The sequence below is a fragment of the Anoplopoma fimbria genome, chromosome 17 (assembly GCF_027596085.1).
Source record: "Anoplopoma fimbria isolate UVic2021 breed Golden Eagle Sablefish chromosome 17, Afim_UVic_2022, whole genome shotgun sequence".
Taxonomy (NCBI): domain Eukaryota; kingdom Metazoa; phylum Chordata; class Actinopteri; order Perciformes; family Anoplopomatidae; genus Anoplopoma; species Anoplopoma fimbria.
In genome coordinates this window covers 14100552-14113226 of record NC_072465.1, presented here as the reverse complement: position 1 = coordinate 14113226, position 12675 = coordinate 14100552, and the positions used below count along the sequence as shown (strand labels likewise).

At 38.8% G+C, this 12675-nt stretch overlaps 1 protein-coding gene across 2 annotated transcripts; it reads left to right on the top strand.

Moving 5' to 3' along the window:
- The first annotated feature begins 736 nt into the window (after positions 1 to 736).
- Positions 737 to 12285, top strand: os9 (OS9 endoplasmic reticulum lectin). 2 transcript variants are annotated; one of them, XM_054616830.1, is made up of 15 exons: positions 737 to 907; positions 1327 to 1509; positions 2586 to 2649; positions 2730 to 2806; positions 5370 to 5468; positions 6596 to 6797; positions 7104 to 7250; positions 7399 to 7514; positions 7874 to 7934; positions 8296 to 8378; positions 8499 to 8702; positions 8830 to 9022; positions 9454 to 9621; positions 10140 to 10249; positions 11040 to 12285. In XM_054616830.1, exons 1-15 carry the CDS (start codon positions 740 to 742, stop codon positions 11175 to 11177), a joined length of 2013 nt encoding a protein of 670 aa, XP_054472805.1. In that variant the 5' UTR covers positions 737 to 739; the 3' UTR covers positions 11178 to 12285. The 2 variants fall into 2 exon arrangements, with proteins under 2 accessions (XP_054472805.1, XP_054472804.1); XM_054616829.1 differs by having other exon boundaries at positions 8821 to 9022.
- The last annotated feature ends 390 nt before the right edge of the window (positions 12286 to 12675 follow it).

The following is a 12675-nucleotide window of genomic DNA, read 5'->3' as shown; positions in this document are numbered from 1 at the left end:
AAGGCTGATATATATGCCATTGCATTACCGTAAGTATTGGAGCAATCGCACACTCCGAATACAGCGGCGGCTAGACCGCAGTCAACAACTGCACCTGCTCATAAACATTACTCACCAATCATGTGTGCGCGCGCGCGCGCGTGTGTGTGTGTGTGTGCGTGTGTGTGTGTGTAGATGGGTGGGTGCGGGGTCTGTGCATATGTTTGTGTCGTCGTCCTGTGTCTGCTATACCTCCATACTGGCTTTATCATGCAAATTAAATGATCAATATTGACATAGGTAGCTGCAGCACACAGTTGCAGTTCACCTTTCTGGGTGCGGAATGTGTGGGGGGAAACGTTTATAGTTATATTTGTAAAATCTTTATAAATCTTAGAAAACACTAGAGTGGTGTTACCAAATAAGAAAATATATTCCGCATGATTGTATTTTGTCCAAATTGGCTTGAGCCACAGTCTGTAGCTTGAGCCCAAATGATGTCCATGCCTGTACCAATGTGAGTATATTATATGGAAGGACAAACGTTGACATGTGCGTTGCTTAAAAATGTGTTGTATTTTATTTATGTCACAAAGCTAGAGGCTCCGCCCATTCACATTGTGCCGTTGTTGTAAACTAATTCACCCCAGAACTGTAAGACCGTTTACAGGCACAACAAATTAGCCAATGAGAGAGCAGCGCTCCTCGCATCGACCAATCAGCAGCCACCATGTCAGGCGTTCTGTGTTGTGTTGCTGTCATGAGGAGAGAGTCAATCATGGCTGCTTCCGTGGTGCGGTGGCTAAAAAGATTGTACGTTTTCATGTTGACATGTCCCCTCTGTGTCCCAGCCTTCTTGAATTTTGAAGAGCTGAATGAGATGAAATATGGCATTCAAATTCTCTCCGACCCCGTCATGTTGGGCCAGGTGAGTGAGGGTGATTGGGGAAGCTAGCGGTTAGCTTGCTAGCTAGAAGGTAATGTTAGGCTAACGATACCTTCTAGCTAGGGTGAAATATCTTCCTTTAATGCTGCTAACGCGAGAAACGAATAACCTCTTTGTTAAGTAGTTGAGAATCCCAAGTCAAAATGTACAATTTGCTTGCAAGTTGCACGAGGAAGAGTAAATGCTGAAGTTATTTGCATGCGACCTACGCAGCAACCATAGCTGACAGCTGTCACAACACAATCTCAGCTTCCTCATAACACTTAGTTAAGTTAGTTGCAACTTCATTCGATTGTAATTGACTAAACCCGGAAATGTATCTAATAAGCTCAAGTAACGGTACTTTGCTAATATATGGTATTCAAGATACTGCAGCTGGCATAACAGTGTTTCTCTTTCAGACCAAGGCAGAGGAGGTGATGATCGTGTCCAGCAAGTACAAGCAGATGTACGAGTGTCGACTTCCAGCCCAGGCCATCCGGTTTCATCAGGACCCTGCCTCTGAGCCCGATTCACAAGGGTACACTGGGCCTGACATCCCTGAACTACTTAGTCCGATGCACGATGCCCAGTGTCTAGTAAAGGTTAGTTCTCAACTGTATCAATGGGATCCAAATAGTTAAATGCATATGCTGTTTCAAACTAATTATTATATTTTGAGTTATTTAGGTAAATGGTTTCAAATGCATTTGTGACTACACATACAAAACACCTGAAAGCGCTTTTATCTGATCATTTGAGCCATATTTGATAATTATGAATGTTCTTTGTGACTGTTACTGCAGATTGATTTGCTAGTATGTCTGTATTGGTTAAGTTTGCAGCGTAAATAATGGGCACATGCATCCCCTACTACGGGGTTCAGGTGCAGGAAAAAAAGAAGCATACAAAAATATAAGGTCAAATTTGATTTAATTAAGTCTGCACCCTGAAAATTGCATATTCACAAAAATGTACTGGGGCATTATTTTTACCTTCAGAACAGGCTATGTCAATCAATCAATCAATCAATCAATCAATCAATCAATCAATCATTTATTAAGGACCACATGGCCGAGGTTGGTGGAATTTGGTTTTGGTACAGCATTGTGGATTAGCCCATTACAGCAGTGTCAGAACATCTAAACACACACATCAACATTACATTAGACAGATGACACACAACAGACATTATCCACATATAACCACAAGACAAAAATTCACAGTACAAGATAATACAAAGTTATTAAACCCAGTTTATCTATCAGGGTTAGTTAGAAGTGTTCAGAGTTCTTATTGCAGCTGGTTTTAAAACGCAATAATTTGGCAGGCAGGGACCTACAGCGTCAGCTGGAAGAGGCGATGGGCAGAGTGAGAACGGTCATAGATTGTTTTTTCTTTTATACAGACAGAAATGACAGCCCCTCTTGCAAATAGGAGGTCAAATTTTGTGCAAATTGAAGTGGACTTAGCTAACAATACAATGAGTTGAAAAGTCTGTTGAAAGGTGTCCTACTGGGTTTAACCAGTTCAAAATCCATAATACATAATATACAAGTGGTTCGAGTGTGTGGAGTTCTAATGTGATGATTGATGATATTGTTGATGAGGAAGTGGCCTAGATGACAGGAAATGTGTCAAATACAGTTTATTCAAATGTTGCTTTCTGTGTTTCCGGCAGACGAAGGACTGGTGGACATATGAGTTCTGCCATGGTCTGCATATCAGACAGTACCACCTTGAAGGTAAGGATTTACATCCCTGTTTTTTATCTTTGTTTTTCATGACAATCGCTTGATGACGTATGTTGTTCGTCTCTCCTCAGACACAGAAATCAAAGGGGACATTCTCTTCCTCGGTCATTATGAATCTGAATTTGATTGGAGCAATGAAACAGCCAAGGTAAAGTGGCCTCCATGTTGTGGTTGAAGTTGTCTTTTTTATCATTGCTGATTAAGCATTCCAACAATTGTTCTTCTAAGCTTTAATCTTCTTCTTATATTTCTTCCATACGTTTTTTGTTCTGCATACTTCTGCATACTTTCAGCTACAGAAACCGTTCAACTATCAAATTATTCAGCTCTTTCAGGACATGGGTGTTATGACGTTTCTCATTTTTATCTCTTATGCTTTTTTAAATATTAAGCAATATTCATATTTTTCATATAATGGTTCCCTATGGGGAAAATCCTCAAATCTTCTCAAACTTCTTCAACTTTGAAAGCTTTCTGTTTCCCCCATGCCTTCAGCTAGAGACACCATTTGAGCTCTCAAAAACCTTGAACTACTATGATTCAGCTTCACACACAAATTACATTTCTTCGTCTTCAGAAGATTCTTGGGATTCTCAAAATGAAGATATTAAATCAATACGACTTACAGATTTTAAGTTCAGGTAGAACCTTCCCTGTGTTATCACCAGTTATGGCTGACAGAGACTCAGCACTACTACTACTACTACTACTACTACTACTACTACTACTACTACTACTATTATTACTATTACTACTACTACTACTAATACTACAACTACTACTACTACTACTACTACTATTACTACTACTACTACAACTACTACTATTATTACTATTACTACTACTACAACTACTACTATTATTACTACTACTAGTATTACTACTATTACTATTACTACTACTACTACTACTTCCACTATTACTACTAATACTACTACTACTACTTCTTCTACTACTATTGCTGATTAAACAGTTGTTTCTACTAAACCACTGATACTACTGCTGCTACTGATACTACTACTACTGCTACTACTAATATAACTTCAGCTTCTAAAACTACTACTCTTGTTATGACTACTTCTCCTACTATTACTACCACCTCTACAGTTTAAGAGTTCAGCTTCCAGATTTTTATGCATTGTATTTCAGCTCTTTGCTTCTTTTGATGATGCAGTTCAGCTTCCATCTCTGCCAGTTTTACAATTCAACTACCAGGTTTTTCATCAGTGCAGTTCTTGGCTTTTGGGCTTTTTCAGGAAAGTCATTTGAAACGTCCATATTTTCAGCAATGCTCTGTGACTAATTTCAGCATTCCAACGCATTTTCAGCAGGAAATGCATTTTCTAGTTCTTGATGTTCTTTGATTACTGGTATAAATTAAAGAAAGACAAAAATGGTGTAGAAAAGATTGAACGATATAAACCGAACCCTTGTATTTGTGTGTGGCAATGGGGCCTTTACAGTTGAATGCCTCAGGTGTTCATTTTACATATTCACATTATTTGGTGGTTAACACCCTGTCTAAGTTTGGCTGTAAAGCAGAAATTATGTGAATTGTATCTCTTGGTTTTCCAACAAAATACATTGTGATTATAAATAGCATTAATACACTGCTGAGCTCTACTTATTTCATATATCAAAGCAAACAAGAATCAACTTTCTTTAAGCTACAGATGAAAAAAGATAATTATAGTGTTGGCATATGCTTTGCTTGTAATCCCTCAGTATCTGCTTTATTCCAAGGCACCTAGGGTGTTCTTTTATTTCAAACAGAGTATCAGTTAGGTGTACATGACTTACTCATAGTTGTCATATGGGCGGCTGTGGCGTAGTGGAGAGCAAGGTAGTTCTCCATTCAGAGGATCGGTGGTTCAATACCCGGCAGTTGATGTGTCCTTGGGCAAGACACCTAACCCCAAGTTGCTCCCGAAGGCTTGCCATCGGTGTGGACTGGATGTTGTATGAATGTTAGTTAGAGTCTGATGGTGGCACCTTGCATGGTAGCCCTGTCATCAGTGTGTGAATGGGTGAATGATATGTAATATACTACTGATTGTAAGTCGCTTTGGATAAAAGCGTCTGCTAAATCAGCTTATGTAATCATATGACATTCGAAAAATACACAACTCTGGACCGGTTGCACCAGATGTTCGCAAGGAAGCGTCAGTGTTTACCGAATAGAGATTTAAACATCATTGACTTTGTGTTGCAACACAAAAACCAGATAGACTAGATATTTCCACCAACTTCCTGCCAGGTGTAACTGCATAGCCAGCTGAACCAACTGACAAAAATAACTTGCTAATGTACAACTCATTAAGTGTGAAGACTGTAGGGGTACAATTAAATATGTTTGTCATATCTGACACTTAACTAATGTACACATTAAATAATACACAATGTACTTCAAATTACAAGATTTCTTGTAATGTGATGCCGCAGTTTACATAGTTGATAGGACATTACTAAAAATCTTTACCAGCTGATAAATGGTGCTACCTGATTTGGTCGATAACTAGTTTGAGCTTGTAGTTACTAAGAACTTGGATTTACAAACTGCTGCTGCAGCCCAGTTATGATGAGTATCTTTGAATCATTAGAAGTGCACAAACATCAGAAGCATCAAATGTAATGTTTTGGATGATGCACAGTGTCTCAAAGAATATTGCAAATCAGTTTGGTAAATAAACACTTTTCTGTTTACTTTCCAGGCCTCCAAACAGCACAGGCTGAAGCGCTACCACAGTCAGACCTATGTAAATGGATCAAAGTGTGACCTAAATGGAAATCCAAGAGAAACTGAAGTTCGGGTGAGACATTTGAATACAGAATTTACAGATCTTACTATCAGCTGTTATGAAGTCAGTAAAAATGTGCATGTCATACATAGGAATCCTCCCAAGCACACCTAGCTAATTTGTGTGAATGCTGGAAGCATGTAGGGGAGCTTTAAAATCTTCTCAGAAAAATATATATAACCTGCTCTCTTGCCCACAAGTTTTACTCTTCATGCATCATTTCAGGTGTTGCATAGGTTCTCATGTTAACTGACTCCAAAATCAGCAAGCTGTACCAGTTTTCTTACCTGCTCCCAAGCTCACATTTTTAAAACTACAGACACAAATTTCACACAATGTGTTCATCAGGGGGTCCTTAATCCTCCTGTAAATTATTTAAGCTTTAGGAGTTACGTTTTTCGCCTGGGAAGCAGGGCAACGAGATGTGCGCCTCAGTTTAAACTATATGCAACATTATAACCGAGGAGTCACTTAGAAAATACCATCACCATGGCAACCTTTGATTGCTGACATAACAGCAGCAAAAAAGTCTGCTTAAAAATGATCTTCAACATGTTCCCATTCCCACAATTTTCACTCTTCATACTTAAATTCACATAAAAATGTAGTTTAATTTTTGTTCTTTCAAATAATATAGCTGTGGAAGAGAACAGACTTTCACATTTTGCTTTAGGAGCCTGAAAGTGAGAGGATCTGGAACCAACTGCCGCACAGGCACTTATGTCAACTGTCATCAAACTTTTCTGGAGGACAGCAAACTTTATAAGCGATCTAACCTGCTCCCATTCTCAGACAAACACAGCTGATTGTGACAGTCAGACAGACTGAATCTGTCTCTCTGTTTCCACAATTCTTACTACTTCACTTTCTTCTTACACATTTAAACTAGCTATGAAGTGTAGTGTCAGATAAAAAAACAACTTAAAATATTCCACATCTTTTAAACACTATTGATATTATTCAACATTTCAATGACATTCATACTAATTAAACCCATTCCCACTTTTGCCACTACTTCACCTTCTTCTTACACATTTAGCCAGCAATACAGTGGAGCATCAGCTTTTTTTTTAGTATTCAGCATTCACACAAAAAATTCTTCAGAATCTGCTTTTCTAATTTGACTCTATTATTTCCAGTTTGTGTGTGAAGAAGGCTCAAGTGACTACATTGCCCGAGTGGATGAGCCTCAGTCGTGCCGCTACGTGCTGACCGTTCACACCAGTCGTACCTGCCAGCATCCGTTTCTGCGGCCACCATCCACTGCCAAGCCACAGAGTATTGTGTGCCAGCCAGCACTAAATGCCCAGCAGTACATGGATTACGTCAAGGCTCAAGTCTGTAAGTTAACAAAAATGAAGGTCCCTGTGTCACAACATTTTGACAGAGTCCTGTTTCATACTTTTATGTTAGGTCGTTGTAGCAGGAGACTGCAGGACGACATAGTGTGGGAAAGGAGTATTTGAAAGTGTGATGGTGATATGGGATAGGAAGATAAGCCGTTACATGTACAACTTATTTGACATTTGTTGTTGAATTGGTGTTTGATATCTGAAATCTTCGATAGCTAGTTTTAAAGCAATAAGAAATGTGTCACATGATCGTTTTTTCTTTCCCTCCCTCCTCTCCTCCTTGGTCTGTTCCCAGCGGACACAAAGCGTAAAGTAGAGCAGATCTCAGAGGAGCTGAGGACTCTTGATGAGATGCTGGCTGGTAATAAAGGGGCAGATGGTGCAGTGGAAGTAACGGCAGAAGAGACATCACCTGCACCCAGTGATGAACTGAACCACTTAGGTGCGTTTTTTTAAACTTAAGAGGCAAATTACCTTTAAGATATTGTGGTCATTTGTCAATCCACTAAGTATAACTATCCACTGGGTTTTAATGTCCATCACACTAAATTTAAAGATTTAAACTTGTTTTCGCCTTTATTTTGAAACAGATATTGCTGATGTATCTGAGGATGCCGGGTCAGAGGAGGCAGAAGATTCTGACTTCTGGGAGGGAGTTACAAAGCCAGGAAGTTCAGAAACAACTGCTTCTCAACAGGAGAATCAGGTATAGAAATATGTCCTTTTTTCTTTTAATGAATGATGTTTTACTTATAAATGAAAGACTGTGCCTCTGCTTTAATGTCAAAATACTGATTATCTTTTGTGGAGAAGCTTTTGTAGTATTTTTGTAGAGTACATTTTCAGAGATTCTCTTTAGATTTGCCAGACTAAATTTACACCTTGTTGATATATTTCTTTCAAACTTTATTGTTGTGTATATTCACAAAACACATGGTTACCTGGTAATATATGTTTTAAATGTTGAGGTGGTTCTTCTCCAGCCAGATAAAAAACGGCAAGAGGATGTAGGTTGATTCCTTCAGCACTTCACAACTCTAACGTGATTTTGTTTTCTCCGCACAGGCAGCAGAGGATGGCTATAACTCACTTACAGACAATGAAGTCATAGATGACGGTGATGAAGGTATCGCAATTTGTTGCCCCTTAGCTTCTCTATCACACAAACACACACACACACACACACACACACACACACACACACACACACACACACACACACACACACACACACACACACACACACACACACACACACACACACAGATACACTCACAAGGAAGGCCAATGCCATTTAGGATCATTCTGTCAGAGCTGATTTAATGTCCTGCTGCTTTACGGAGCCTCAAACACAATTGATAGAACCACAGAGTCTCTTATTTATTTTCTATGCTGTTAAGTTCTCAGATTTACAAACTGAACAATTCCAAATGGAGTTATTTGTTGTTGGTGTTCAGTGTTTCTCTCTTTACATTAATGTCTTTCAGTTGAAAAATTTAACTTTAAAATCATCACTGACCCAGCTGACCTGATGAAATTTGTCCAACATCTCAAAGAGAGCAACAGAAAGGTCAGTACTTGTCAAGATTACGATACTTTTTTGTACACCTGTTGGAATATGATTCTCATTATATTTTCATTGCAGTGTGTGGGTATTCCAATTCAATGCTGCATTTTTATTTTTTTTTAGAAAGCACAAAATCAGGTCAAAAGTCGAGGAGAGAAACCGACGAGCGACAGAGTAACAGAGAAGCTTGGCGAGGAAGAGAAAGATGAAGATGAACGGCTACAACAGGAGTTTGAGGATGAGATGTCCGACCTCTCAGTGACCTCTGATAAGATTGAAGAGATAAAGGAGGAAATGCAGAAGGAGTTTGACAACATCATAAATGAGGTTTCAGACTAGAGACGATGTGTAATTTCAACATGAAGATTGATGTATTCAAATCTTAATGGACACAATGGAATCATCTAAGGATGTTTTGATGTGATTGCCTTCTCTTTTGTTGAAGGCTCAGCAGGAATTAGAGACAGAAGGTCTGAAAGGGGAGTTTGATCGCACTCAAGCAACACAGACGCTGGAGACGACGCTTGACAAGCTACTTGATCATTTGGAGGACAAAGATGTCCAGGACCCAGAGCAGCAAACAGCAGGAGTTCAAAGAGCCAGTGACCCCACCAGGGGCAGCCCCAGCCTGGCTCCAAAACAGCCAGGTAACTGGGCACCCTGCCCCTCTGTGGCCATGTTCATATCTGTTCACTCTGTGTCCACCTCCATCATTGTCATATTTCATTCATATGTGGAGTAGATCTTTTTTGTGACATCTTTCATCCCAGAGTAGACACACACATGGAGTTATCCACGGAGAATTTATGTTTTCAGATTGATATTTTGAACTCTATTGGTTAGTTAGTGGTCTTTCCTCTGCTGCCATTGATGTATCTGTGGGTGATTTTTGTTTATTAAATCCAAATAGAAATCAATCATAGTATTATTAATTGATGACAGTGCAGAAATGTAATTCTTATAAGACAGTGTTTTGGATTACACCATCTTGGTTCTTACTTCCTCCATCCTGTGGCCCTGCTGATAGGTTTTTGAGGTGAACTTTGTTGTTTGTCCCCCTTTTGTCTCGTCACCCCAGACCAAGCAGCTGACGACCATGTTAAGATCAAAATTACTAAGTATAAGACGGGCAGCAGCCCTGATGGGGAGGTCAAAGTTCAGGAGATGGGCGAAGGAGACCCCCAGTGGCAGCACATAAAGGACGTGGTTAAAGAACAGCTAGAGAGAGCAGGACTGAAGGCAGAAGGTATGATGGGGGAGGGCCCGAAACTCTCATGGCCTTTTCTCTCTTCTATCTGTTATTTTGAGCATATAGTAGTTCTGTACTTCTCTTCTCATCTTTCTCAAAAAGCATACAACTGTCAGATTTATGGTTTTCTCAGGTTAAGCTGTTCAAAGGACGCTTAACATGCTAATCATGTGAAGGCTGTCCTTCATTTTTCATGCTGCCAGCAATTAAACACATTTGCTTTAACCTCAGATGGAGAAACTGTCTAAGCATAAGATCAGGGACCCATTAAATGAGTTACTTTTTAAAACAGAAAAGGTCGTAAAAGTTAAAGATCACAGAAGCAAAAACATTTCCTGGACAGCAGCTAGCTGAAGTTATCTTAAAGGCAAAGGGAAATGAAAGGTGTGTCCATGTGCGTCATTTCTTTTTCATCCACAATTATGTTTATCATGCTTCATTATTAATATTTGTTCTAAGGCACTTTGACGTACTGTCTAATCGGCAAGCCTCCCTTTTCCTGTTTTTCTTTGTAGGTAAAATTGAGGTGAAGATCTTGACGCGAAAAAATGCAGAGGAGGCAGGTGATCAGTGGCTGACTGAAGAAGATACAAAGTCCTTCAGGGAGCTCCTCATTAATCTCCTGGTAATTTAACTTTTTATTGGGTTCATTTGGATCATTATGGGTGTGATTTATGCACACAATACTGTGTTGACCCGCTGCTTTGTGCTGTACAGTGCGCTTTGTGCTTTGTTCATTCCTGTCCTTATTTACTATACTTTATTTACTCCCAAGTTAATTATTACTCTAATAACTATTCTTCACGGGATACACATAACATACCAGCTATTCAAACATTACATTATAATCTTTCTTTCTAATAGCTGTTTTTCATTTTCTTAAATTGATCCTTCTTGTAATCTGATTTAAATGTAGTGGTAGTTAATTCAATTTTAAAGTATTGGTTTTGGGTAAAGCGTCCAATGAAGGCTGTCTTTGTTGTGTGTTAGCTGTGAATATAGGTAAGTAGGTTTTATTGTAGAGCTGAACTACCTGCAGCCTCATGTAACATCATAAAATGTAAATACATCTTTTTACGAGATAAAACATTAACCTGCAAGGAAAGGAAGCAGAGGGCCAATGAAGCCCTTTCAAATAGTGATTATTGTTTTGTTTTGTTTTTTCTTCTTCACTGAAACCCACTTACAACCCAAAAGTGCACTTCTCTCCAACCTTTGCCACACTGTCTAGAAAACGTGTGTTTTGTCATTGACATTCAGAATATCAGAATAAGGACTTTGACAAGTATAATAAGCATTTTTGCTTTTGTGGGAAACAAGTTTGATGTTTCTTTTTCATTTTCCACAAGTCATATAAACATGCAATCACAAATGTTTTGTTTGTAAACACATCCTTTTTTCCCACCATCTTACAGACTGGAGGCACAGAAGAGGTGTACAAAGAGCAAAAGAGGCAGCAGGAGTTGGAAAACAACTATAAGTTTGTGTGGGGAGAGTCCCAGGAGGAGTCCCAGTCATCCAGCACCTCTGACTCAGACGACGTGGACATATGAGCTCGTTCAGTGCACCTGTTGTGATGGTGAACTCCTGTGGAGAGAGCCCCAATTATTCAATTACTGCTATTAAACCTGGTGGATAATATCTACTCACCTGTTTGCACATTCAGAAAATGTGTCTGTGTGTCTTGAATAGGCAATACGTGTCTGGAGTAGGCACAAGTTACATGTTGCACGATGAGAATGCAACATCTCAGCTGTACTGTTCAGTTGAATAAAGTTATGCATTTTCCACTTTTTGATGGGATTCAGTTTTGAAAGATGGTACCATTTTTTTTTTTAGTGACTTCAACTGAATATTTGCATCTAGTCCTGAAGTTGTCAGCAGCACTGTGTCCAACGTTGAATTATTACTTGCTTTTGTGTTATATGTTGCTATTGACAAAGAATCCCTTACATTTAAAAGACAGCTGGAGGATATTGTGCATGCCTCAACGAACTGGAGGAGTGTTTGAACAGGTTGTTTAATTGACTGTTTACTCAAAAGTATGATTTTGTCTGTACATGAATAACAAAGGACAAATACTGGATTTAAAATAGTTTGAGGGTTCACATTTCAGTTCCCACTTGTCGTTGGAACTTCCTGTTGCTGCATTTGGTGATTAGATTAAACACAATTGTAGGTTACGGAAGTGTTTGTACACAAGCTGTGGCACTTTATATATTTAGAAAAAGTTTGTGTAAACTCGGAATTCTAACATTGTTTCACAAAAATGTCAGTTTCTTTTGGGTTGTTGTGCTTTTAAATGAATCCAAAAGAATATTACTTAAGTTTAGGAAGTTACATCTTTTAAGTTTGTTCTTTTTTAACTTGTACTAATTTCTGACAAGAATGATATTTACCATAATTTTGCAAAGGAAAAGAAAGAACGCTACAATATCAATCAGATTCAGTGAACACAGATAATGAATCCACACACAACTTTTCTAAAGATCCTTCAGAGGTGTATTTAAGGGCTGAATTTGTATAACTTGTGAATAACTGACAACTTGGAACTCAACTTGTACATAATTCTTTGTGAATATGTTTTTCAATTGATTTGATGTATAATAGCACAAATTAAGTTAGACTCGAGTTACCTGAGTAAATGTGTTCAAACTTGTGACTGTGCAATCTTGTATTTGAAACTTCATTTTCACTGGGGAACTAAGTCACATACAAACTTTTTCAGACACACGTATTAGGCATTTGTTCCGAAAGAAGCCAGTATCCAGCGGCTAAAGATCAGATAAGAAAGCAGGAAAGAAATGCTTCAGGATGTGAGGGCATGTGGGGTTTTTGGTCAACAGGATTTATCTTCTCAAAGAATGTAAATTGCCCCTGTTATGCAGCCTCAATGGTCTTATCTGATATTGAGCCTGTTTAACAATGCGATGAAAAACCCAGAGTTAACCGGACCTGTTTATAACCGCATACCTTTCATCTAGGATTAAAACTAACAAAAACGTTTGGTAAGTGATCGCACCTGTATGGTTATTTACAGAAAGACGCGCC